The 25,323-nt window shown below is 55.6% G+C and overlaps 1 protein-coding gene and 1 non-coding gene across 13 annotated transcripts in view; both read left to right on the top strand.

Annotated features, from left to right (window-relative positions):
* CRTC1 (CREB regulated transcription coactivator 1) overlaps positions 1 to 25,323 on the top strand; it is a 77,025-nt gene that overhangs the window by 30,398 nt on the left and 21,304 nt on the right. For 7 of the 12 annotated variants that reach the window (XM_058727380.1, XM_058727379.1, XM_058727376.1 and 4 more), the window contains exons 2-9: positions 12,157 to 12,273; positions 13,467 to 13,514; positions 15,041 to 15,178; positions 16,166 to 16,227; positions 18,007 to 18,101; positions 20,105 to 20,190; positions 24,406 to 24,446; positions 24,933 to 25,153. In XM_058727380.1, the coding sequence (XP_058583363.1) occupies positions 12,157 to 12,273; positions 13,467 to 13,514; positions 15,041 to 15,178; positions 16,166 to 16,227; positions 18,007 to 18,101; positions 20,105 to 20,190; positions 24,406 to 24,446; positions 24,933 to 25,153 (808 nt within the window). Of the gene's footprint in view, positions 1 to 7,795; positions 7,880 to 12,156; positions 12,274 to 13,466; positions 13,515 to 15,040; positions 15,179 to 16,165; positions 16,228 to 18,006; positions 18,102 to 20,104; positions 20,191 to 24,405; positions 24,447 to 24,932; positions 25,154 to 25,323 lie in introns of those variants that run through there. The other 5 variants (XM_058727382.1, XM_058727383.1, XM_058727372.1 and 2 more) reach the window with 3 other exon arrangements.
* LOC131511204 (U6 spliceosomal RNA) lies at positions 20,376 to 20,477 on the top strand. Its single transcript, XR_009261407.1, has one exon. It is a non-coding gene; the product is annotated as a U6 spliceosomal RNA (small nuclear RNA).

Below are 25,323 nucleotides of genomic sequence, written 5' to 3'. Positions count from 1 at the left end.
AAAAAAAAAATTAAAAAAAAAAAAAAAGGCACCTCAGCAGTCCAGGGTCATCCATGGCCTCCACCAGATGACGGCAGCAGGCAGCCTGCATGTGCAGTTGGCTCTGCTGGCCGCACCGGGCTTTGCTTTTGGGCCGTGTGTGGACCCCGCAAAGTACCACCCCGTCTCCCACTTGGGGCCCTCACGCCTCCCCTGGGCCTGCCTGGCCTCGTACAAGGCAGAGGTGGGTGAGTGGCACTGGAGCCTCCTGGCCCGCTGTGCCTTGCCCCCTGTGGGTCCGACACTGATGTGCCGCAGCCCTGCAGTCGGTATGTGGGTGAGGGGCTGCGGCGGGGGGCAAGTCGTGCTGCCCGGGCCCTGCTCGCTGGATCCCACCCCGGCCCCGTAGGACGTGGTGCCCAGACACAGGCCAGAGGGAGGCATGTGTAGCCAGGGCTGAGCTCTGGTATTGGTCAGTTGCTCCACGTGGTGCGACCCCTAGGGTCTCGGGGGGGTGGGGTTGGTGTGAGGTCACGACGAGTGCTCCCACGAGCCGACAGGGAGCTGTGTCTTGGGGGTGGGCCCTTCTGCAGCTGCCACTGTGGTGAGCCACCCCTGCCTGGTGAGCCCACTGTGGTATCATCAGCCCCCGAGCTGCCAGCCGGGCATTCACCATCCCCTGTGCTGTCCTGGTCTGGGCTCCAGTGTCGCCCTCCCTGCCCTTCCGCAGTGACTTCCTCCCAGAGCTGACCTGGCCTTGTCTTTTGTCCCTGTCTCCCTGGGCCTCCACTTCTGCCCCTGCTGTTCCCTCTACCCGGACCCTTACTAGCTTGTTCTTTGAGGGTCCCCATGGTCGGCCCTCCCCAGCTGTTTAATTTTAGGGTCCTCGCCTGCCCTGGGCTTGGCTCTGATTGGCCCTGCCTCCCCCGGAGCCCCAGTGGGTTAGTTTTCTGGGGCTGCCATAGCAAAGAACCACAAACTGGGAAGTTTCAAACGACAGAAGTTTATTCTCTCACGGTTCTGGAGTCTAGAAGTCAAGATCAAGGCGTGGGCAGGGTTGGATCCTCCTGGGGACCCCGGAGGGGAGTCTGTCCCAGGCCTCTCTCCAGCTTCTGGTGGCTGCAGCAGTCCTTGGGGCTCCTTGGCCTGTGGCTGTGTCACCCCACTCTCCGCCTCCATCCTCATGTGGCCTTTTCCCTGTTTCTGTGTCCTCTTCTTTTTTCAAGACTTTTTGAAAAACTAATCTGCACACACAATGTGGGGCTTGAACTCACCACCCCAAGATCAAGAGTCGCACGCTCTACCGACTGAGCCAGCCAGGTGCCCCTCTGGTAGTATGATTTAAGGACCTCCTTAAATCCGGGGTGTCCTTATCTCAAGAGTCTTACCTGATTACATTTGCAAAAACTATTTCCAAACAAGATCACACTCTGAGGTTCCGGGTGGGTGTGAATTTTGGGGGCCACCGGTCAGCCCAGTACAGGGGCTGAGCTGATTTACCTTGGGCTATTCCTGCTTTGTCACATTCCCTTGCAGCCGCCCGAGATGCTGTCCAGCACTGTCGTCCATCTGCCAGCCCGCGACCCTGGTGAGCAGGTGCATTATTTTGTATTTGGGCAACTGATTCTGGAAATGGTGCCCCGACTTTCCACCCACCGTGTCTTGGTAGCCCTGTAGCCCTGGAGGAGCACGCACTGCTTGTCACCCTCATCTCACTGACTCTTGGGCTCTCCAAGGCCAGGCCCCGAGAAGGTTTCTCCCCACAGGCCCCCCCCACCCGGGACCCTTGGGGCTCCTGCTGGGTCATTCCTGGGGCCCCTGGGCTTTGCCTGGGACTGACTGGCTGTGGGTGGTGTTCCCAGAGGACTCAGGCTGAGTTTTCCAGTTCCAGATAATAGCTCTCCCCGGTCACTTCCTGGAGGTAGGCACTCATCCCTGAGGTGCCCACAGAGACCTGACAAGCAGGACCCCAGCTGTCTGGGCAAGCCGGCCCGCCGGACAGACACAGGCAGGCAACGTATCCGTGAGAGGGTGCTGTGGACTGAATGGTGTCCCCTAAATCACATTTATTAGAAGCCCTCATCTCCAGTGTGAGTGTGTGTGGAGATGGGGTCTGCAAGGAGGAAGTGACTAAGGTGAACTGGGGTCATAAGTGTGGGGTCCTGATCTAATAGGACAGGCGTCCTTATGAGAAGCGGAAGAGAGAGTTCTCTCCACCCACACGCGCCACAGGGAAAGGCCGCGTGAGGACACAGGGAGAAGGGGAGAAGGGGGCCTTCTGCAAGCCAGCAAGAGGGCTCTCACAGAGACGGCACCCTGATCTCGGACTCCTGGCCTCCAGAACTGGGAGAAATAAGTGTCTGTTGTTTAAGCTGCCCAGTCTGTGGTATTTAGTTATGGTGGTCAGAGTTAACACAGAGGGTTATTTTAGAAGTAGGGGGTCAAGGAGAGCTTCTTGGGGGAAGTGATATTTGAGCTGAAACCTAAATGATGAGAAGGAGCTCCATGGAAGGTTCCAGAAAAGAATGAATTGGGTGCAAGGGTCCGGGGGCAGAAAGCAGGGGAGGGCCTTGCGGGCCGCCCGTGGGAGGTTGAGATTTGCGGGAGAAAGACCCTGGCTTGTAACTGAGGCCCCTTCCTCTCGCTGAGTGACCTCGGGACAGGCCCGTTGTGCTTCCTTCGGTGTTTCAGTTCCCCCACTTGCAAAATGGAGGTGAAGCCGTGTCTCCCCGTCTCAGAGCGGTTGCAAGTCCCCACCCAGGTCTGGCTCGCGGCCGGCTGGCAGGGCCGGGGTCTCCTTCACAGGGAAAGAGGCCCCCGTGAGCCAGCTGTGCTGCGCGCAGGCCCCGAGAGACCCTTCACACATCCCAGCCGGAACGTCTGTGCTCAACAACCGCCACCAACAAGGGAAACAAGACGTGCTCACAGAGGACCCTCTGATTCAGCCAGGGTTGGGAATTTGGCAGCGGCAACAGAGCCTGATTAAAGGCATTCCGAGGCGCACTCGGTGTTTGTGTATCTGGGTCTGTATTTACACTTTGGGAACGAGTGAGGAGGCAGCTGGGGAGTGTCTCAGTCGGCCAGGGGGCCGGGGGCAGGGGTGACTCAGCCTGGAATCCACGCTCGGCCACACGCCTGTGACGCTTTCATTCATTCCCTCATTCATTCAGCATTCCCTCCCGCGCCCAGCAGACGTTTGATGAGCAACTCCAGCGTACCAGCACGCTTCCGCGGGGCCAGCCTGGCGCTCCTCGCTGCTGCAGAGCCCTCTCGGCCGGCAGTGGGTGAGAGTGGGGCAGCAGCAGACTTAACACGGGAATTAACTCTCAGCGTACCAAAGGCCTAAACGTAAGAACTGAATCTCTAAAACTCCTAGAAGGGAGCATAGGTGTAAATAGTCCCGGACCTGGATAAAGTGATGGGTTTTTAGACAGGACACTGAAAGTATAAGGCACAAAAGAAAAATAGACCAATTGGATTCTGTCAACATTAAAAATGTTTGTGTGTCAGAAGACCACGAGGAAAGTAACAAGACAACCCACAGAATGGGAGGAAATATTTGCAAACCACGTAGCCAATGAGAGATTAATATCCAGGATATATAAAGAACTCTTGGAACTCAACAAGAAAAAGACAGCCTAGTTTTGTTTTGTTTTGTTTTGTTTTGTTTTGTTTTGTTTTGTTTAATGCTTATTTATTTACTTTGAGAGAGATAGAACATGAGCGAGGGAGGGGCAGAGAGAGAGAGGGAGAGAGAGGGAGAGGAAGAGAGAGAGAGAGAGAGAGAGAGAGAGAGAATGAATCCCAAGCAGGCTCCACACTGTCAGCGCAGAGCCTGGCACTGGGCTCGAACCCATGAGTCTTGAGATCATGACCTGAGCCAAGATCAAGAGTCGGATGCTTAACTGACTGAGCCACCCAGGCACCCCAACAGCCCGGTTTTAAAATGGGCGAAAGACTCAAATAGACGTTTCTGCAAAGGTGATACGCAGATGGCCAGTAAGTGCATGCAAAGTTCCACACCATTAGTCATCGGGGAAATGCAACTCAAAACCACTACAAGAGACCACCTCACACTCATCAGGTGGCAGAAACCAAGTGTTGGTAAGGATGTGGAGAAATGGAAGTCTTGACCACTACTGATGGGAATGTCAAATGGTGCAGTGGACAAGTCTGGCAGTTCCTGAACGAGATAGATACAAAACTACCATGTGACCCGGGCACTCCACTCCTAGCTGTATACCTGGAGACTTGAATACAGGGACTCAAATAGACACTTGTACTCGCCTGTTCAATTCGCAGCAGCACCGGTCAACTATCACCAAAGGGCAGAAATGACCCAAATGTCCTTCAACAGCTGAACTGGTGGACGGAATGGGGTCCATCTGTATCATGGACTGTAACTCGGCCACAAAAATGAACGGAGCACTGACACATGCTACAACATGGATAAACCTTAGAAACACTGGGCTGAGTGAGGGCGTCTGGCTGGCTCAGCCAGCGGAGTGAGTGACTCTTGATCTTAGGGTTATGAGTTTGAGCCCCATGTTGGGTATGACATTATTTTTTAAAAAACAAAACAAAAACAAAAACAAAAAAAAAGTTGTGTTAAGTGAAAGAAGCCAGTCACAAAAAGCCACGTTATGTGATTCCACTTATGTGAAACGTCCGGAACAGGCAAATCCAGAGAGACTGAAGGCAGGTTGGTGGTTGCCACGGGGTGGGGGAGGGAGAGGAGGAGAGGGAATGACAGGTAACGGGATGGAGCCTCCTTTCGGGTTGATGGAAGTGTTCTGGACCTAGATGGAGGTGATGGTTGCGTATGACCTCATGTATAACATATAACTGTGTGCCACTGAATCGTACATGTTAAAATGGTTTATTTTACGTTATCTTAATTTTACTTCGATAAAAAAGTTCAGGAAGACAGAAAAAGCAGTCGTGGGCCTTCTTGGTTTGGCACCTGTGCGTGCACAGCTGTCTCCCTCAGAACCCCAGGTTTCCGGTCCTTTCCAGAGAGGGCTGGGGAGGCATGGGGAGCCATGGGAGAGATGGTGTGTCCCATGGACATGTGACATGAGTGGTCACACTGCTGGTCTCTCAGTGGCCACAGGGCAGGGGCTGAGAGTCCTTGGTTGGAGCGAGCGGCCCTTGGTTCTTCTTTCCCCGGGGTGACTCTGCCTGGGGTGTTTGGAGTCCATCCTCTGTGGCCTCAATGAGGTGTCCACGGCACACGTCACTTGAAATCATCTGTGCAGTGTCGGGGCCCAGGTTGATGAGTGGAGCCCGGGAGGGGCTGTCTGCCCTCCCCAAATTCACTGCCTCGTGCCTGAGCTGAGACTGGGGACCCTCTTGGGGTCAGGCCTTGGAAGGAACCTGGAGGGACGTAGCCACACAGACTGGGGTATGCACACGTGTCAGGGAGCCGTGACCCCAGAAAACCCACTGGCAGCTCCACGTGACTCAGAATCACATCCTTTCAGGGGTTCTCGGGGGCTCCGTCCACGTGCCACCGTGGCCGCTGGGAGAACCTGGGAGCATCCCCTACAGGTGGCCCATTCAGGGGCCTTTCTGCCGTTGGCAGCCTTCTGAAGGCTCCACCAGGGGAGGATTGAGGTGCAGGACCTTGGGCCAGGTGCGTGTACCTCCTGGGGTCTTGCTCTGTGCTCTGGTCCCTGAAGTGTCTTGCACTCGAGAAGGCGTTCACTCGCTGCCTTCCTCGCGTGGGTGGTTCCTTGCCTGCGCACTTGGGCAGCTGGCCCTTCTCCCTTGGGCCTCAGTTTCCCTGAGAGGGGGCAGGTACTCCCCGTGTGGATGCAGGAGAAAAATCATCCCTGCCTGGGACTCTGAGTGCATCCACCAACTGTTTCTATACTCACATGTTCATCCAGACAGCAGGTTCCTCGTGTGGATACCAAGCTCCTCCATTGTGCCAGGGTCCTTTGGGGTTGACGGTCTGACGAGCGGAGACAGGCAGTGCTCGATCAGGAGGTTTTGGACAGTGAACTGTGGAGGAGGTGATCCCCGTGGAGGTGGAGCTGAGGTGCGTAGTGTTGGGCTGGCCCAGTGGAGGAGGAAGTGCCACTGCAAACAGCCTGAGGCATCGTCCTCCTTGGCTGGTGGCGAGCAGAGGGCCAGACTGTGCAGGGCCTTTTTTTGGTGAGAGGGGGAAACTAAGGTCTGCTCAGAGCACACAGCTCCTCCCTGGCCCTCGGCAGTATGGCCCCCAAGCCTGCTTGGCTTTGCAGGAGGACAGAGCTCAGCCTTCAGCATGCCCGCTCCCCTTAATCTCATTAGAAGGCCAGCCTGTTGCCATGGCAATTGCTGGGAGGGGTGGTGGGTGGGGGGAGCCAAGGCCAGCTTCATCTCGAGAGACAGGACGGGAGGGGCTGGCAGGTGGGGGTGCATCTGCATCATCTGCAGGGCCCTGGAGGCCTGGGGGCTGCCCTGGAGAAGTGTCTGTGTTTGTCATGGCACACCTTCCCAGGGCTCCTGGCCGCCCCCGTTCCCCAGCTTTGTGGCTTCCACTCTGCCAGGGTTGAGGGGAGGCGTCCAGCAGGGGTGTGGGCATGGACAGAGGTGGGGGATGTGCGCGGTGCCCGAGGATCAGCAAGATGGGGCTGGGAGAGGCTGGAGAAGCCACCATTTACATAGGGCTCTGCACAGGGAATGGGTGTCAATGTGGGAGAGAGGGGAGAGGACTTTGTGTGGGCTAGTGGAGTGAGGTGTCCCAGGCCCAGGCTGTATCAGGAGGTGGGGGTGCCCTGCCTGGAAACGAGGGGCCCTGGGCTGAGGCAGGACCCAAAGGGGCTTTTTATAGAGAAGTTTGCGCTGGATCCCACCTTGACGGAGTCAGTGTGTGGACTTGCGATTCATGCTCTGACTGGAAGCTTCGAGGAGCTGGTGTGCTCTCATCCCCGATGCCACGTGGCCTCTGACACTCCGTGGTGCCAGCCATCTGCTGGTCTCCAGGGTCATGCAGGGGTTAAGTTCCAGGAGTAGAGTCTGTGCCCTCCTCAGTCGCCTCCAAGCTGGGTGACCTCGGACAGTCCCGTTGCCTGCCAAGCCTCACTTTTCACATCCGGAAAGTGGAGTGTGCTGGTTCTCCCCTCGGAGGACTTGTCTTAGGGCTGAATTGCGTCCCCCCAAAAGGTGTGTCTGTGTGTTTATCCCAGAACCTGGGAATGTGACCTTATTGGTAGGAGGGTCTTTGCAGATGCAATTTAGGGGCTCAAAATGAAATCATTTTTTTTAATGTTTATTTATTTATTTGGGGGGGGCATGCAAGCAAGCAGGGGAGGGGCAGAGAGGGAGAGAGAGAATCCCAAGCAGGCTCTACGCTGTCAGGGCAGAGCCAGATGTGGGGCTTGATCCCACGACCATGAGATCATGACCTGAGCCAAAGTCAAGAGTCCAACGCTTAACCGAATGAGTCACCCCGGCACCCCGAGATCATTCTTGATTAGGGTGGGGCCTGAATCTGGTGACAGATGTTAGAGAAAGGAGAGGGAGATTTGAGGCAGACACAGGGGGAGGCCACATGGGGACAAAGGCAGAGACCGAAGGAATGTGTGGCCACAAGCACAGGAACAACAGAGCCACCAGGGCCTGGGACAGACTCCCTTAGAGCCTCAAGAAGAAACCAACCCTGCCCACCCCTTGACTTTGCACTTCTACCCCCTAAACTGTGAGAGGGTAAATTCCTATTGTTTTAAGCTACCCTGTTTCAAGCCACCTTGTTTGTGGTCAGTTGTTATGGTAGCCCCGGGACACGGAAGGTAGGACTCATGTGATAGCAAGTGTGCTGAGACTTGGGAAGGGCTCTGTGCCCATGAGGAGGGCTCAGGGACCCCTGGGGTGCCATCGGAAATGCTTGGAGTGGGAAGATGCTGAGCGCAAGGTAGCCGAGGTCTGCACTGTGCTTCCTGGCCATCCATCGTGGCCCTGCTGGCCTCAGCCCTGAGATACCTCTGACCCCAGGGCCTGATGCTGCTTGGTCAGTTGGTTCAAACCTGAGAGCAAGAGGGTTTGAGAGGCCTGGTCTTGGAATATTGTTCTGGAAGGACCAGTGATGGTGGGAGGTGAGGCAGACATGTGGCAGTACTTACTGGAGGTCCAGCATGACTATACAGAGGCCTGGCACTGGACACAGTGTGACCAGCAGACCATGAGTCTTGGGTACCTGGTGTCTGGTGGAGACCAGAGGGAGTGGTGGACAGGGTCAAGGGCATTTCCAATACAGCAAACACTATTAGACGAATTGGGAGGCTTTACATGAGTAGGGTCTGGGTCATCCAGGGGTGCTGCCCCACTGTCACTTTCTTAATTTTGCCCCAGTAAGGCAGGAGGATGGCTTTTAGGGAAAGCTGGGTGAGGGATGTTGGGGAACTGTGTACCACCTTTGCAGGTTTTCTGTAAATCTAAAACTTCTACAATGAAAACTTTATTAAAAACAACAAAAACAGCGGCACCTGGGTGGCTCAATTAAGTGTCCGATTCTCGATTTCGGCTTACATCATGATCTCATGGTTCCGTGGGTTCAAGCTCCATGTTGGGCTCTGTGCTGGCAGCATGGAGCCTGCTTGTGATTCTCTGTCTCTCTGTCTCTCTCTGTCTCTCTCCCCCCTCCCTCCCCACATACCCTCACTTGCACTCTGTCTCTCTCAAAATAAACTTAAAAAACCAGAGGCTGATGTGATAGTGACTGGGGTGGGGGGTGGGGGGACTGCTCCTTGAGTGGGGTGTCAGGGAGGCCCTGTGGGATGGGCATGGAAGGGGGGCCATCACAGGCCAAGGCCCTGGGGGTGTACAAACTCAGGGTGCTTTGGGACCAAGGAGTGGGGAGAGCAGAGGTCGGGTTATGGCAAAAGCATGGGTAATGGGGTACCCACACACCCTCAGCCTAGGCTCTCTATATCTGGAATGGGGTCCACTCATAATCGGGGAGCCTGGACTCAGACCCTGGGCTATCTGACCCACAGGCCATAAGCAGGGAGGAACCCTGGGAGATGCAGGTCTCCTGTTGTAGCAGGTGGCCTCCAGCATATGACAGCCTTGTCTGGGCCTCAGTTTGCTGTCTGCACTGCCCTTTTCCAACAGCCATGAGGATGAGGTAGGGGGAGAAGAAGGCATCCAAGCCCTATTTTGACCTTGAGCCTCTAATAGTTTGGGGAGTTGTGTTGGCCTTCTGAAAAGCCCTATGTGCCTCCAGATGGGCTGTCCCCTGGCTTGTGAAAGGCAGCCCCTGGGAGCAGGAACAGTGGTATTCATTGATTCACTAACGTGTTCATACATTGTTTGTTCCATGAGCATGTGCTGCTGAGCGACAGGCCCTGGCTTGGATGCTGGGTTTATAGAGCTCTTTTGGCGAGGTCAGGGGCAAGTGCCGTTGTGGGGACACGGAGTGAGGGCTGCTGTGTGGAAGGATGCATGAGAGACTGGCTTGGCAACAGGAAGAGGCATGAGCTTTAACATTCAGCAGTACATCAGGTCCTGCCTGATGGTTTCACTCTGCTGTTTTTCCTTCCTTTGCACCCTCTGAGGCAGCAGGTCCTTGGGGCAGAGCCCTAGGCTGGCATCTTCTCACCTCAGTACTCTGCTCCTTGGAGTTCCTGGCCAGGCACAGGAGGGCAGGCAGCTCTTGCAAAGTGAAGGGGTCCTCAAGACCACACTCAGGTCAACTGGGAGGATGGACTCAGGATTCACCGGAAGCTGTTACACTCACAGTGACGGTTTATTAAGAGTGAAAGGACAGATTACAGTCAGCAGAGGGAAGGGGTGTCTGGGGTGGTATCCAGGAGCGTTCCATGCATGGAACTTCCAGTCGTCCCCTCTCTGTGGGGTCGTGTGGACAGCTTGTACTTTTCCCAGCACCAAAGTGTGAACAACACGCATGGTGTACTGCCAGCCACGGGTGCTCCCCTGAGCCTCGGTGTCCACGGTTTTTACTGGACTCACAGGGACCTGGCTGACTGCCACATGGGTGACCTCCACGTCTAGTCCTCGCAGAGGGCGAGCTGGTTCCACATGGCGCAAGATCCTACATCACACTGTTGGCATAGACCACTCGGTGTGGCCCAAGAGCCCAGGCAAACAAAGATAGTCCTGCCAGGCAGGATGTTCAGAGGGCTTCCACCTCCCAGGAGCTGGGGACAAAGGTCAGACTTCTCTAGGCCTTTTCTACATAGCCAATATGCAACCAAGGACAGGCACAAGGTCCCCCAAAGGAAGAGCAGGGCCCCACACAGCTTCTACTCCAAACCCAGAGGCTGTACTCCAAAGCCTGACAGTCCTATAGCAAAGGGGAGTTGGGTGGGGAGGCCAGTGCTGGAAAAAAAGACTCAGATAGAGGTGGGGCCTGGAAGGGCTGGTGTTGCAGCAGCATGTGAGTCAAGAGCATCCTGTCAGTTCCCAGTCCTGTAGATCATCCCCAACGCCAGGCTCTCTAGAGGCCTGGAACATGGCAGCTTTGTGGAGTGCTTGGACAGGATGCTAGGGTCCCAGAGCTGGCAGCTCAGCCTGTGACAAAAATGCATGTAGTGTAAGCACTTCTGTGTCACATGCCATGCATTCCTACACACTCTTGGACAACTAGGGAGGGGGAAACCAAGGCCAAGAAGGGGGCCACATGGTTCTTGAGAGGTGGGTGCAATGCAGGCTTCTGCCATAAGGCTCAGACACAAGGAAGCATGTGGAGTGTCTTGGGTCTGAGATGACTTGTGCCTAGGCGGGAGTGGGGACCCCCTGTATTTAGTCTCCCTCTCCCCCTGGCTGGGGGCTGGCCTGTTTCATCTTGCATGACTGTGGGGTGAGAGGGACACAGTGGGGTATTCACGGTGAGCGTCTCCAGCCTTTGGAGACAGACCCTGGGCTGGGCCCCGCAGACCCCAAGAACCACCCGCGAAGGATGGAACAAGGTCATTCTCCCTTCTGACCCCACCACAGCTTGCAGGAAACAGCTGTTTACCTGGGTGAGGTGCTCTGCTGGGCGGGCGGCCAGTTCCTGAGCCTCGCTTCCCTCTCCAGTATCCCAGGCCCCCCAGGAAGCAGGGGCCGGCGTGGGAGAGCGGGGCGGCGCGGGCAGCCAGCTCACGGAGCGCTGCCAGGAGCTGTTTGTGAAGGAACGTGAGCCGGCCTTGTTGTGTACACAGTGTCGACCCTAGCAACCGCCCCAGCCGGGGCCGGAGCAGACGCCCACCCTCCCCGCATGCCCAGCCACCAACCCTCGGACATGACGTCTGTCTCCCAGAGCCGGCGTGACAGGCGTCGTGGACCTTCAGCCTTCAGTCCTGGGGGCCGTGAGTGGCACTGACCATGTCAGGGGCATCTGCTGTTATTCCCAGGAAAGTGGAATCGGCTGTTCAAGGGAGACGAGGCCAGGTCCCAGCCTCACTCCGAGGCAGCCACTGCCTGCCAGGGGGCTGGGCCGCTGGTTCTGAGGTGTGGCCCAGTGGGACAGATCCCCACGTGAGTGACGGGTAGAGGCCCGTGCAGGCATTCGGCCATCCCAGATGAAGGCCCTCCACCGGCCCCAGCTCCGGCGAGGCCCGCGAGACAGGCAGATGGAGCCTGGGGGCTTGGGCAGGACCCCTTAGAAGTCGGGCGGGGTCTGGCAGACCTGCTTGCCCTGTGTGTGCTGCCGGAGGGATCACACATCCTGCGCTTTGAAAGCCAGGGCTGTGCTTCTGAGACGGCCCCTCTGATTCAGGCCATTGGAAAGACAGTTTCTCCTGTGTCCGGGTGTCAATTCGCAGCCTCTGGCCCGCGCCCCGGGAATGCGGCCTTTGGCTGTGATGAGAAATGGCTCCCCTGGGTGGGTGAGGGGCCTCCTCCACAGGCTGTAGGCTCCAGATCTGCCCGATGCTCTCTTGCTCATTCACAAATCGTGCGAGTGAACCAGCAAGGTTCCCCAAGTTCATGGAGGCAGCCCCCCGCCCACAGGGCACACTGCCCTACCTAGGGAGAGCTGCCTGGGGCATCCTGGGTTGCTGATTCTGCCATTTTGGGTGGAGAGACACCTGGCTCCTTTGAGTATCAGAGTCAGAGGGTCCCGCACCCTCCGTGACTGATGCCGTTGGCCCACCGCTTGGTTCCTTTCTGGGCCCCTGGGGTGGCGCTCCTCACCATTTGCACGGGTGGGCTTCCAGCCCCCACTGTAGCCGCAGCCTTCTTTTGCAGCTCCAGCTCCAGAAGTCTCAGTACCTGCAGCTGGGCCCAAGCCGTGGCCAGTACTACGGTGGGTCCCTGCCTAACGTGAACCAGATCGGGAGTGGCACCGTGGATCTGCCCTTCCAGGTGAGCCCCCACGCCCCCACACAGCCTCCCACCTGGTACGTGTCACATCTGGGCCCCACCCTGGTCACAGAGCAAGAAAGCATGTGTGTCGGCCGCAGTGGATAGCTGGGGTCACCAAATAATTGCCGCAGCCCGCCTCACCCTGCCCCCACCTACTCTTTTCCTGTCCCTGAGATGGCCTGGCCCTTGCCTGTCCCCTGTCAACAGAGCCCCCAGCAAGGCTGTGGTCTGGCCGAGAGTGTTTCGGCAGCCGCTACACCTGTTGGCCGGCTGTGCGGCATCGGGAACCGCTCGGGGCCTCTGGGGCTTGGCTCCATCCTGCCTCACTAATCCGCAAGCCCAGCAATTCTCAGAAGGAGGCCCTGTGGCCTGACCCCACTTGTCTGCGAACGTTTCTTGGCAGAGGCGCACACAACGCGGCTCCCGGAGGCCACACAGCCGCTGTGCACGTCCTTATCATAAATAATGAGAGATAAGGCCCATTGCCTGGGCTCAGGGCTGGCTTCTTACCCCAAGCTCTGCCCTGACCCTGGTCTGCAGGTGGAAGCAAGGGCAGGGTGGGCCTGGGAGCAGGGCCAAGAGCCGGGGCCATCCCCAGCTTGTCTGGGCTCTGTAGGGACAGGTCCATCAGACGGCCACACACCCGCCCCTTTGCTGGGACAGGGCCTCAGAAACAGCCACGTCTGTCCATGTGTTGACAGGCCAGGTGTAGCCAGACTCGTCCCTCATGGAGCTCAGTCCCCCACCCACCCGAGTCACTCCCCAGCTCCTACTCCTCCCACAACGCTGCTGGAGTGCAGCAGGGCACCTGGACTCAGGTTGTGTCCACCTGGCTCAGCTCTGCCTCCCCTGGGCACCTCGGAGCATGACCCTCCTCAGATGGCCTCCTCGCTGGAGCAGACACGTGGAGCCGTTGCACTGATCCTGAACGTGCTCCAGGAGCCTGACCTCTTTGTCAAGGCCCTTCCTAGTTCGAGTTTTCTCCCCTCTTCCCGCCTCTCCTCTTCCTCTGTTTCCCCCATCCCCTTCTCCCTCAAGGAGAGCATCTCTCTGGGCAGCCCCCCAGTACGGCCCTGCCTAGGGCTGGCATAGAGCCCCCTCGGGCCAAGGGTATACTGGGGCCTGGCGGGCATCCCACTGGGGGGCCGGATGAGGCAGGAGTGTCTCAAAGTCTCGGTTCTTTGCATTTTCAGCCCAGCGGATATCTGGGGGAGGCCCTGGCAGCGGCTCCTGTCTCTCTGGTAAATGAGCCCCTGGGCTGAGGCCTCGGCGTCCCTGGCACGTGCGCGGGTGCTGGGTATCACTGCGTGGTCCCCCAGTGGCCTGGCGGGATGTGTCCTGTCCGCCAAACAGAAGTGGATCCACTCTGCACCTCCCCCTGCCCCGTATGGGGAAGTGCGTGTGGTTGTGTCGAGAGACCCCCGCCTGGGGGTTCCGAGCATGGGCATCAATGCTGCATGGTTCGTTCCTGTGACACATGCACACTTACGTGTGTGTGGATCCTAGGTGCAGCCTGGTGAGCTGGGCTGTGGCCGGGCCCGAGCTTCTCTCTGCCTCTGGCTCTGCTTCAGCTGTCTTGGTTTCCCCTCTGGCCTTCTAGGCGTCTCTGGGAGGAGATGAACAGCCCCTGCCCTCTGTTGTTTATGCCTGGATGGCAAGGTTCCCACCTTCCTTCGGCCACTGAAGTCTCTCAGGCCCAAGGCCCTTTGGCGGCAAAAAGTGTAAAAAGACCCAAGCTGGCAGGGTCCTTTCTGGGTCAGAGAGAGACAGGGGGCCCCAGACTCCAGGGAGAGCAGTCAGCCCTGAACACTGGCTCAGGCATTTGGACGGGTAGGGAAGAGCAGTGATTCCAGCCAGTGGCAGTCTTCCGGAAGGAAATTGCTTTTGCCTGGCTGCCCAGAGAAGACAGAAGGACTCAAGGGCCAGATGGCCGGGTGGGGGGACCGGCTGCCTCCAGAGCTGGCTAAGATTGCCAGTCTCGCCCCAGTCAGGTGGTGAGGAGCCCCATGGCACCAGGGAAGGCAGGGAGCAGGCTCCCAGGGGCCCCAGGGGCATGGAGCTGGGAGAGAGAGCAGGGTCTGGCCGGGGGCCTCGTGCCAGCCCCAGGTGCTGGAAGGAAGCCCCTTCCACCAAGCCGTGGGCCAGGGCTCCAGAAAGTGCTTGCACTTGGCTCCAGTGGTAAAGGGATGAGGTGCTGGGGGAGGGCGAGTGGGGGCTTATCTCAATCAGAACCGGCCAGGGCTCAATAAGGAGCCTCTGGGGAGCCAGCACTTGGCCAGGTGGGCCCCTTGACGTCCTCGGCTGGAAGCCCTGGGGGCTCTCTCTTGGCAGGCCCCTCCGGGGATGACGTAGGTGGGGAGAGGAGGCCAGCCGGGCCCAGAGAGAGAAGGCGGAGGCCTGTCTGCACCTGGCGAGGCTGGGGGGCGCTTGGGCCGTCTGCACCCCTGGCACCCCAGCCGGCACCGGGCCCCGAGCTTGTGCTGCTCTGCCTGGCCCGTGCATGCCGGCCGCACTGCACGCCTGCCACCCGGCACCCAGGATCCCCAGCTCGCCCCTACCCTGGCAGTGCTAAAGGCTGGGGGCCCTGGCTGCAGGAGGAAGCCCGTCTGGGCTGCAGAGTGGTGACAAAGGGTGTCTCAGGAGCGGGGGGGCCCTGAGGTCAGATCCTGGGGGCAGAGCTGGGTTGGATCTTAGGCCACAGCTGATAACTGTTTGGGTTTCTCTCTCTTTTCTGGTCTCCTTCTCCCCTACCCCTCCCCTCGCCCAGACACCCTTCCAGTCCTCGGGCCTGGACACCAGCCGAACCACCCGGCACCATGGGCTGGTGGACAGAGTATACCGAGAGCGTGGCCGGCTCGGCTCCCCACATCGCCGGCCCTTGTCAGTGGACAAACATGGACGGCAGATATCTTTTACCCAGAGGACGGGAGTGGGGGATGACTGCGGGACCCTGAGTCTAGCTGACTGAGCTGCCAGCTCTGGAGATGGAGTAAGGGCTGTCCCAGCCCTCCCAGGCAGCACCAGAGGAGGGTGCAGTTGCAGGGCCACCCTGGAGGAGGCAGGCAGTGTGGCTGGCTGAAGAGCCTGTGGCTGGGGGCTGGGGGGGACACAGGCTGCTGGAGCACGCAGCGTGAGGTGAGGATTGGGTAACGTGAGGTCAGACCACTCTATGTTGGACGTCTGTCTGGGCAGTGGAACCCAGAAAGGCTGTGAGCAGGGTGTCCACATGTTGGGGCCATGTGGAAGGCAGCCCAGCCCAGGCAGTGGGGCTGAGGGGGGTCTGAGCCAGACCCAGACCCATCCAAGGGAGGCTCCATCTGAAGACAGAGAATTTGCCTCTGCACCTTGGCCAAGCAGAGATCGTCAGGAGTTTCTCCCCCACCCCCTAAGACTTGGCCGCCCCTTGGTGCTTGGCCAGCCAGGCCCCCCGCCCCCGACCATCACTGGAGTCTGAGTGGCTGCTCTCGGGACCCCCAGCATTCTAGAACAGAGAAGCCTGTTCTTTCCCGGTTCTCATTTCCGTGGCTGGGGCAGCCTGACCAGCTGGGCCTCAGACAGAGCCCTCGGGCCCCGGGAGCCGCCCTGTCAGCCTAGAATTAAGAGTCAAGACCCAGGTCAACTGAACCAGACTCCCCACTGCCCCCCATGGGCCCCAGTTTCACAGCCGAGGCCCCTCTTGGAAAGGGTGCAGCCTGCACGTGTGCTTGCAGGGGGTGAGTGCTGAGTGCTAGGTGGATAGGGCTGAACCCCGGGGGCTGCTCGCAGCCAGGCAGGAAAGGCCCCCGCCCTGCGGCCCCAGCTGTTCACAGGCTCCCAGCAGCCTGGCCACGAGGTTCCTGGGGCTCGGGGTGGGGCCTGAGCCAACAGCGCTGTCCCCTTAACTCACACTCAAGCGGACAGCTGCCCATACGGCACCGTGTACCTCTCGCCGCCCGCGGACACCAGCTGGAGAAGGTCAGTGACCCAGAGCCGGCCCTCAGCCCTCTTGTTGGAAACAAAAACAAACTTACATCATGCTTGTGCTTGGAAAACCAATATGCAGTCACTTTAAGATGACAAAACTAAGAAGTATCCAGAAGTTTCTAGAAATTAGCTCTATCCCTGTAACACCAAGGTCATAGCTTCAGAGTCTTCCAGGAATTTTTTTTCCTCCTTCCATGACTTTTTTTTTTTCTTTCATAGACAGAGTTGAGATTACATTAGATATTCAGTGTTGTAACTTGCCTTTTTCCATTTAATACTATATTGAGTGGTTTCCCACATTGCTAAACAGTCACTGAAAATGTGATTATAAAAGTATTCTATATTTATTACCAGAAGATTAGGAATACACATAAATGGTACCTGAAAGAGGAAAAAAAATGTCCTCATCTGCAGAGGTCTAGAATAATAATACCATAGTTAATACCTATAATAAATAATGGGTGATAGGTGCACACCAGTCTGAATACAATTATACCAGAGAAGTGTATACTTAAAAATGGTTAAAATGGTAGATTTTGTGATCTATCTATCTATATATATATATGAATGATTTCATTAAACAAAGACCAAAGTAAGCAAACTGTTAAAAAAAAAAAAAAAAGTATGAAATACGATATATAATGTAATGGGTAATTCAATAACGTAATTAAATTCCTACCAAGCATGTATTATATATCGGGCCATATTTCAACCGTCATATTCATTAAATAACATAAAACACACAGAGCTCTGTGGAGTAGGTGAGCTTTTATTCTCTGCATTTTCAGTATAAAGAAACTGAGCACAGAGAGGTCAGAATACTTGCTCAGGGACACACAGCTGGTAGGGGAGCCAGGATCTGGACCAGCCTCTCACTGTTGGGCTGGCCCCAGGGTCAGAGACTCAGCCAGCCTAGTCCTTTGTAGCCTGCTCTTCTCCTTGAATCGTTTCCTCCACGTCTCTCTTAGCGGCTGGCATGTCCCTTTTGGATTCATGCCGCTCTTGCTTTCATCCCCAGAGTGCCAGCCATGTGGCTGGATCCGCCTTTGCTCATCTGCTCAGCTCCCCGTGGGTGCCCACATTTTCCTGGGTGCCTGAGGGGGTCTTCTGGGGACTTCCTCTCCAGGCACCTGCAGCTGGCAGTACATTGAGTTACTCTGTCCCCAGTGCAGAAGGCAGGGCTCCCGGCAGCCTTTGGGCTGGTTGCCCCCCAAATATTGCCTCATGCCACCTCCCCTCCCCAGAGGCTGCATTCTTTCTGGGTCGTTCTCTGAGCCTCGTATCACTGCCTCCCCTTCCTGCCTATTGCCCCTGGTTTGTAACTGATTATCCTCGGGGGCAGGGTTGCCCGTTGGTCTTTGTCACCAGAAGGAGACCCAGTGATGGCCTGGGGACTTGTACCCCCAAGGCTGGGCCACTGTGGGACCGTTGGGCCCCCTCTCCAGAGAGTATCAGCAGGAAGGCGCTATCCTTTCCCTAAAGCTGAGAAGCCTACGGAGGGGATGGGGGTAGGGAGGAGCTGGTTAGGAACGGAGGGACGTCTCTGCTGCAGCTTTTGTCTTCCAACAGGCTTTGCAGATCAAAGTAACGGTCACTCCTGTGGTTCTTTTGAGAACAATGTCCTGAGGGTTTTATGCAGGTGCAACAGCTCACAAAAATGACCCACTATTCCCACCCTGTCCCGTTGATCATGTCCTGGATAGAGTGGAGCCAGGACTGTCCCATCGTCCGCTTTGGGGCCAAGGCTCACTGTCTCTCTCCTCTCCTCAGGACCAATTCTGACTCTGCCCTGCACCAGAGCACAATGACACCCACCCAACCAGAGCCCTTTACGGGCGGGTCCCAGGATGCACACCAGAAAAGAGGTATTGACGGGCATCGTTCCTTGGGTCAGGCGAGTCCAGTGGGTGGCCCCTATGCTCCCAGAGGTCACAAGCTCAAAGATGGAGAGACCTGCAAAGGAAGAGTCAGTGGGTGCTATGGGACAAGGGGAGGGGTGTGGAAACTTGTAGAGGTGGTGCTGCTTGATTTGGGTTTTCAAGAGTACCCAGGAGTTTTCTAGGCAGAGAAAACAGCCTCTGCAAACACTCATGGATTCAGGCCATAGCCCCACAGATGGGGGCCTTACACGTTCTGTCAGTTGTAGTGGGCAGCAAGCCAAGCAGAAGGAGGCATTTATCAGCTCATGACCAAGCAGTCCGGAGCTAGAGAGGTTCGGCTTTAGGTGCAGCTCTATCCAGGGCTTCACACTTCCTGGCTTTGCTGCTCAGAACCCTCTTGATTCACCCAGAATGTGCCCATTCTGCCTACTGTGGGTGGGAAAGGGGCTGCTGCTTTCCCACCTCTTCCCCAGGCTCCTCTCTGACCGAGCCATGCATACACCCCTGGGGCAGATCGGTGCCTAGGCCCGTGGTCTCTCCTCAGGGAGAGCTGGGCACTGGGGCAGTGTCCCCAGGACCTTCTAGGACGGTGCATGCCATCTGAAAAACTGGGGCACCATCACCTAAAGAGAAGGACAGTGCTGTGTGGCCAGCCTCAGGAAACCCCAGCAGGCTTGATCTGCCCAGAGGCACTGAAACCAGAGAATTGATCACGTACAGTTAAGGTCCAAACACCCATTTTGGAGTAGCATTGACTGTGTGAACGTGTAAACATACCAGGGAGCTTCTGCTATAGAGTAAGGATTATCAACCAGAATTTCGCCCCTTGGGGGGGGGGCGGGTTCTCCGCATGCCATCTTCCTGGGATCCCTGTTCATCAGACAGCAAAGGTGAGATTGCAGAAGGAACTGTCTCTATAATAAAAGTGAGGATTCCAAATGTCCGGGGGTGAAGAGAACAGGGCATCTGGTGTTTCACTCCTGTTCCCAATGTTGGAAGCTGTTCTTGAAGGGGCTGTCTCCTTGGTGGGTTCCCCAGGAAAATGGGACTTTCAGGGTAGGCTCTCCAGGGCAAGTGTCATCTCTTGGGACTCTGTGACCATGGAAAGGAGCTGCAACCCAGGAGGCCCTTGGCAGCTCAGAGTCCAGTTGTCCTTGGCCTGGGGAGAGGGGAGACATGTTACCTGCCCCTCTTTCTCCACGAGGGGCCCAAGAAGTGATGGGGGCAGGGGGGAGGGAGGTGGTTAGCCTGGCTTCCCTCCCACCCCCCCACAGTTCAGTCTCTCTGGTTTTTAAGAAGGAGGAGTTGACCCATCTGGCTGTGTTCAGTATGGCTCTATTGAAAGTGAAAGACTGAACTTCCAATAGGTGTAAAGAAACTGGGTCTCATAAAGAAAGTGTTTAATCTCACCTTAACCAAAAGGTCCTAAGAAAGGGGCCTTCAGGCACAGCTGGTTCCAGGGCCTTAAATGATGCCCATCCAGTCCTCCAGAACTTCCCTGCCCTCCTCTCCTCCTCTGGGGCTGGCTGGCATTGCAACTAATTCATGAGGCCACAGCTACCATGAGTAGACCAGCCAGCCCCGGCTCATATTGAGCAGCATGGCTTAGGATGCAGGTGACCACAAAGAGGCAGGTAGGGTGAGGAGGCCGGGAGAAATTCTCTGCTGTTCTCTGCAACCTGAGGCCTCCAGGACCTGCCATGGGAGGCAGAATCGATACATGTCCTCAGCTCCAGAGCTCCCGTTTTCATTTCTTTTTGAATCACAGGGTCTCTGGCTTGTTTTTTGTTTTTTAAGTGTTTTTTTGTTTTGTTTTGAACGAAACCCTTTTTTGTACTCTAGTGCAGTCCCCAGAAGTTACTGTTGGGGCAGTTACACTTGTGTCATGGTTATGACCCTGTGTGTGTCAGGGAAGCTCCCCACTTTGGTGCCACATAGCTTCAAAGTGAAAAGGTTCTGATTTTCTTTCTCTTCCCACCCCACCCCAGTCTTACTATTAACAGTCCCAGGAATGGAGGAAACCACATCGGAGACAGATAAGAATCTTCCCAAGCAAGCATGGGATACCAAGAAGGTAAGAGTCTAAGGGCTTTCAAAAACGGTTTTCCTTCTTGATCTTTTTTTTAATAGCCTAGCCAAAGGTAGAGAAATAGCACACCTTCCCTGAAGTGTGAACCTCACTCAGATTTGACCAGGCCTGCCATTAGTGTTAAATAGACCTGCTATACTGGTCAGAAGCCATGAAGAATTAAAACCCATGTTCACTGTGGCAGCACATATACTAAAATTGGAACCATAGAGAGCTTAGCATGGCCTCTGCACAAGAATGACACGCAGATTCATGAAGTGCGCCGTATTTTTATGTATGGCGTTGGCTGTGAACTAGACTTACTGTGGTGATCATTTCACAGTACATACAAATAGTGAACCTATTTGTCCAAGTCTGTGAAGATACTCACGGTTTAGAACCTATACCTCCTAATTCTTAGCCTGTGATCTTTCTGCTAACCCGCAGTATTGGGTAATTGTCATTGTTTATACATGGTTACAGTCATCCTTAAACTTCCATTAAGTCTACTTGGAATTTCCAGTTGAGTTGAAATCTCTGTATTACCTCCAGGTCCAGAAACAAATTTCCCAACAACCTATAAAATGTCTAGTGGTAAGATAGAATTTGTGCCATGAGTACAAATTTCAAAGAATTTGAATAGAACAAAATACACTTAACACCAAATCTATTTTGAATATTAAAAAAAAAACAAACAACAAAAAACTAAAACCCATTGCTGGTCAGGATGTGGTGAAAGGGGCAGCAACATACATTGCTCATCCCCCCCAGGAAATCGTAGGGAGGTGACAAATGAACAAACAGCGATGTGTTCCTCAAAGGCAGATGTTCAGAACTTTCGAAATCAACTGGAAACAACTTGAATGTTCGACAGTAAGGGGGTTTTATAAGGAAAGCATCCTCAGTCCCCCGTGCGGAAAGTTCCGCACATGGTGAGTTGGGATTTTTGAAGGAATTTTAAAGGCATGAGTGACACTCATGATGGTACTGTTCTGTGGAAAGAACAGGATAAAGCATAAAACATTTCGAGATAGACAGGCACACCTCATTCTATTGCGCTTTGCTTTATTGTGCTGCGTTTTTTTTTACAAATTGAAGGTTTGTGGCAACCCCGTGTTGAGCAAGAATATCAGTACCATTGTCCCAACAGCATTTGCTCACTTTGTGTCTCTGTGTCACATTCGGGTAATTCTTGCAATTGTTCATATTTTTTCATTATTTGTTATGTGACGTTTGATTAATGATCACCACTCAAAGTTCAGATGATTAGCATTTTTAGAAATAATTTTTTTAACTCTTTTTTTTTTTTTTTTTTTTTTTTTGAGAGAGAGAGAGAGAGGGTGCAAGTGAACAAGGGGCAGAGAGAGAGAAGTGGGGCTCACCCGGGGCTCCAACTCATGAACTGTAAGATCATGACCTGAGCCAAAGTCAGATGCTTAACAACTGAGCTACTCAGGCACCCAACTGTTTTGTTTTGTTTTGTTTTTAATTTATTCACTTTGAGAGAGAACATGAGCAGGGGAGAGGCAGAGAGAGGGAGAGAGAGAATCCCCAGCAGGCACTCCAGTCTCAGAGAGAGGGAGAGAGAGAATCCCCAGCAGGCACTCCAGTCTCAGAGAGAGGGAGAGAGAGAATCCCCAGCAGGCACTCCAGTCTCAGAGAGAGGGAGAGAGAGAATCCCCAGCAGGCACTCCAGTCTCAGAGAGAGGGAGAGAGAGAATCCCCAGCAGGCACTCCAGTCTCAGAGAGAGGGAGAGAGAGAATCCCCAGCAGGCACTCCAGTCTCAGAGAGAGGGAGAGAGAGAATCCCAAGCAGGCACTCCAGTCTCAGCACAGAGCCTGATGCAGGGCTCAAACTCATAAACTGTGAGATCACGACCCGAGCTGAAACCCAGAGTTGGATGCTTAACTGACTGAGCCACCCAGGCACTCCAATGAAGTATTTTTTAAGTTTATTTATTTATTTTGAGAGAAAGAGGGAGGGAAGGAGGGAGGGAGGGAGGGAGGGAGAGAGAGAGAGAGAGAGAGAGAGAGAGAGAGAGAGAGAGAGAGAGAACATGAGTGGGGGAAGGGCAGAGAGAAAGGAAAGAGAATCCCAAGCAGGCTCTGTGCTGTCAGGCCTATGTGGGGCTCGATCTCACAAACCATGAGATCATGACCTGAGCCAAAATCAAGAGTCCGTTACTTAATCAGCTGAGCCACCCAGACGCCCCAGCAGTAAAGTATTTTAATTAAAGACACATAACTTGTTTTTTTAAAACACTGTCATTGCATACTTACACTGCAGGATAGTGTAAACATAACTTCTTTGTGCACTGGGAAACCAAAAAATTCATTTGACTTGCTTTACTGTGATATTTGCTTTATTGGGGTGTTCTGGAACTGAAGCTGCAGTATCTCCAAGGTATGCCAGGGTGTACACACAGATGCCTGGGTGTGATAAGACCAGTCCCAGGGGAGACGTGCAAACGGGGCGTGTCCCCTCGAGTGTCAGGTGCGGGCGCCATTGTCAGCCCTTTATCCATATCTGCATGTTCCAGTTTTGCACAAAGAAGGCATAGGATTTTCATATTCAGGGGGAAAAAAATAATTCAAAAAGAATTCTAACAACCCGAACAAAATCGGGAACCCACTGAAACACCTAGTCGCAGAGAGGTGAGTGGGTAAAGAAAGACATCAGGGTTACAAGCAGCCGAATGTGCTGCTGAACCATGAAGACAGGGAAGATGGTGGGGGTTGGTGCAAACACACTCGACGTCCTGGGAGTGAGAAAAGAGGGCGGCAGAGCCCAGCATCATGGCTAAACTTTTAACTAGCACGCAAAATGATGTGGCTGCAAGGATGTCAGTAAAGGAATTCCACTGGATTTGTGGGGAGTGGGGTGGGCGGGGGGGGGGGGGCAATGATGGGTGAATTTTTAATACTGTTTAGAAATCCACTGTTATCTCCATAATGTTCGTGGAATGCTTTTGAAAGGTTCTTTAGAAAGTCATTGTCATCACGCTTTGAAAAAATCCGGTAATGAAGCAAGTGTTTACTCACAGAATTAAGGAGCCAGTGGCCAAGTACAAACCTGTCCCTCTGGCATTTTCTGCAGAGGCTTAATGCTGCTGGTCGCACACCACCCCTCAGGGTCCCCAGTCACTGTGGGGCCCCCCCCAGCCCCTCCCCCCCCCACACACACTGGGTGTGCACATGGAGTCTACAGCTCTCCGCCAGTGCATCCACCTTCTTATCTGATAATCCCTAAAGAACACATCAGCCTGAGGGCCTGTGAGGTGGATGGAGAATGAGGGAAGGTGACACAGCCAGAGCTCTCCGTCAGCACGCGGGCTCTGTCCGGTCATGTCTGCCGCCATCCGGCGGGTTTCCTCCTTTGTCCTTGAATGAGAGTCTAGGGGCTCTGCCTAGAGCCTACAGTTCTCGGCTGGCATAGTGGCCCCAGCTCGAAGAGGAGGAAACCAGCCAGGGTCCTGCTGCCAACAGGGTTTCCCTGGGACCCCCTTCCCAGCCCCACAGGGCAGGCAAAGTCTTCATCCTCAGGTGGTGGGTGCGCGGGAGCACGCACAGCACCACGGTCCCTGTGGGAGCCATAGCTGAGGGACCACGGGAAGGTGGGTCAGCTAGGGGCATGGGGAGCGCCCTCTGTGTGTTCATGGTGCCCGATCTGAGCCTCTTCATGCTGCCCCACATGATGTACTTTCCTGCCGTAGACAAGTGGATGCTGAGCAGAGGTGGCCCCTGCCCCGGGATCCCCTCCCACTCTGATCCAGGAATGGAATGGGGGGATTGGTTTGGGGTGCCCACGTTTCCAGTGGCTCCACTGCTGAGGTGGTGCCTGGGGTTTTCAGGTGTGTAGACCGGACAAACCACCGTCTTCCCCAAATGCCTGCTGACAAGGGACCATGTCACTCCTCTGCTGTGCCCACCTTATGGGCAGACAGCTAGGCTTGCATGTGCCTGCTTGCCACCAAGGGCAGGGGCTGGAGGTGGGGGCTGTAGAGACCCCTCTGCACATAACTCTTGGTTTTGCCCCTGGGCATGTCTGGGACAGGCCCCTCTGCCTTTGAGGTTGCCTGGTTCTGGTTTGTGAGACGTTCCAGGACCTGATAAACTCCCTTCTTGCTGAGCGTCTCCGGCCCTTGTGGCATGGTCAGCCATGCCCCGAGGAGCCACAGCACGCCAGGAGGCCCGCTCAGTGTCCGCTGTCTTCTCTTTCAGACGGGGTCCAGGCCCAAGTCCTGCGAGGTCCCCGGGATCAAGTAAGTCTCAGCAGGGCCCACCCTGCATGCCCAGGGCTGTCAGGGCCGCTCAGATGACCCCAGAGCTTCCCGTCCGCTAGCTCACAGGCTGCAAGTCCTGACAAGAGGGGCGCCCCGCCACTGGCCGCCAGTCAACAAGCCTCACAGGGGGCGGGGGGGACATGGGGCCCTGCTCCCCTTCCCTGCCTGAGGTGGCCGAGCCCCGCCCCCACCACCCCTGCTCAGCTCCAGCTTGCCCGCTCCTCAGACACCCCCTGTCCCTGAGCTGCAGGAGGACCCTCATCCCAGCCTCCTATCCTGCGTAGATAGGTAGGCTGCTTCCTAAGGTCCCGTTGGAGGTGTAGGCTGACAGTCATTTTCTGAGCATGACAGCACCTGATCTTTTTGCACCGGTCTCCCCCGACACCTCGCTCCCCCGCCACAGCTTCTGGGGAAGAATGGGCCAGCGAGAGCTCACCTCCCCCCTCTGTCTGGCCTTCCCCCCAGCATCTTTCCATCCGCTGACCAGGAAAACACTACAGCCCTGATCCCCGCCACCCACAACACAGGGGGCTCCCTGCCTGACCTGACCAACATACACTTCCCCTCCCCCCTCCCGACCCCACTGGACCCTGAGGAGCCCACCTTCCCCGCGCTCAGCAGCTCCAGCAGCACCGGCAACCTCGCGGCCAACCTGACTCATCTGGGCATCGGTGGCGCCAACCAGGGTAAGGCCAGGCCAGAAGGCGGGAGAACTTCCTTCCCTGGCAGAGCAGAACACCTAGTGAAGACAACACACGGGTTTGGATAAAGATTTAGCAGGGTGACATCCAAAATGCTGGGCATGGAGTGGGAGGCAGAACCTACCACAGGGGCTGGGCTTTCCCAGTATTGCCCA

Source organism: Neofelis nebulosa, chromosome 4 (genome assembly GCF_028018385.1).
Source record: "Neofelis nebulosa isolate mNeoNeb1 chromosome 4, mNeoNeb1.pri, whole genome shotgun sequence".
Taxonomy (NCBI): domain Eukaryota; kingdom Metazoa; phylum Chordata; class Mammalia; order Carnivora; family Felidae; genus Neofelis; species Neofelis nebulosa.
The sequence above is the reverse complement of the archived record's forward strand: the minus strand, read 5'-3'. Positions and strand labels throughout refer to the sequence as shown.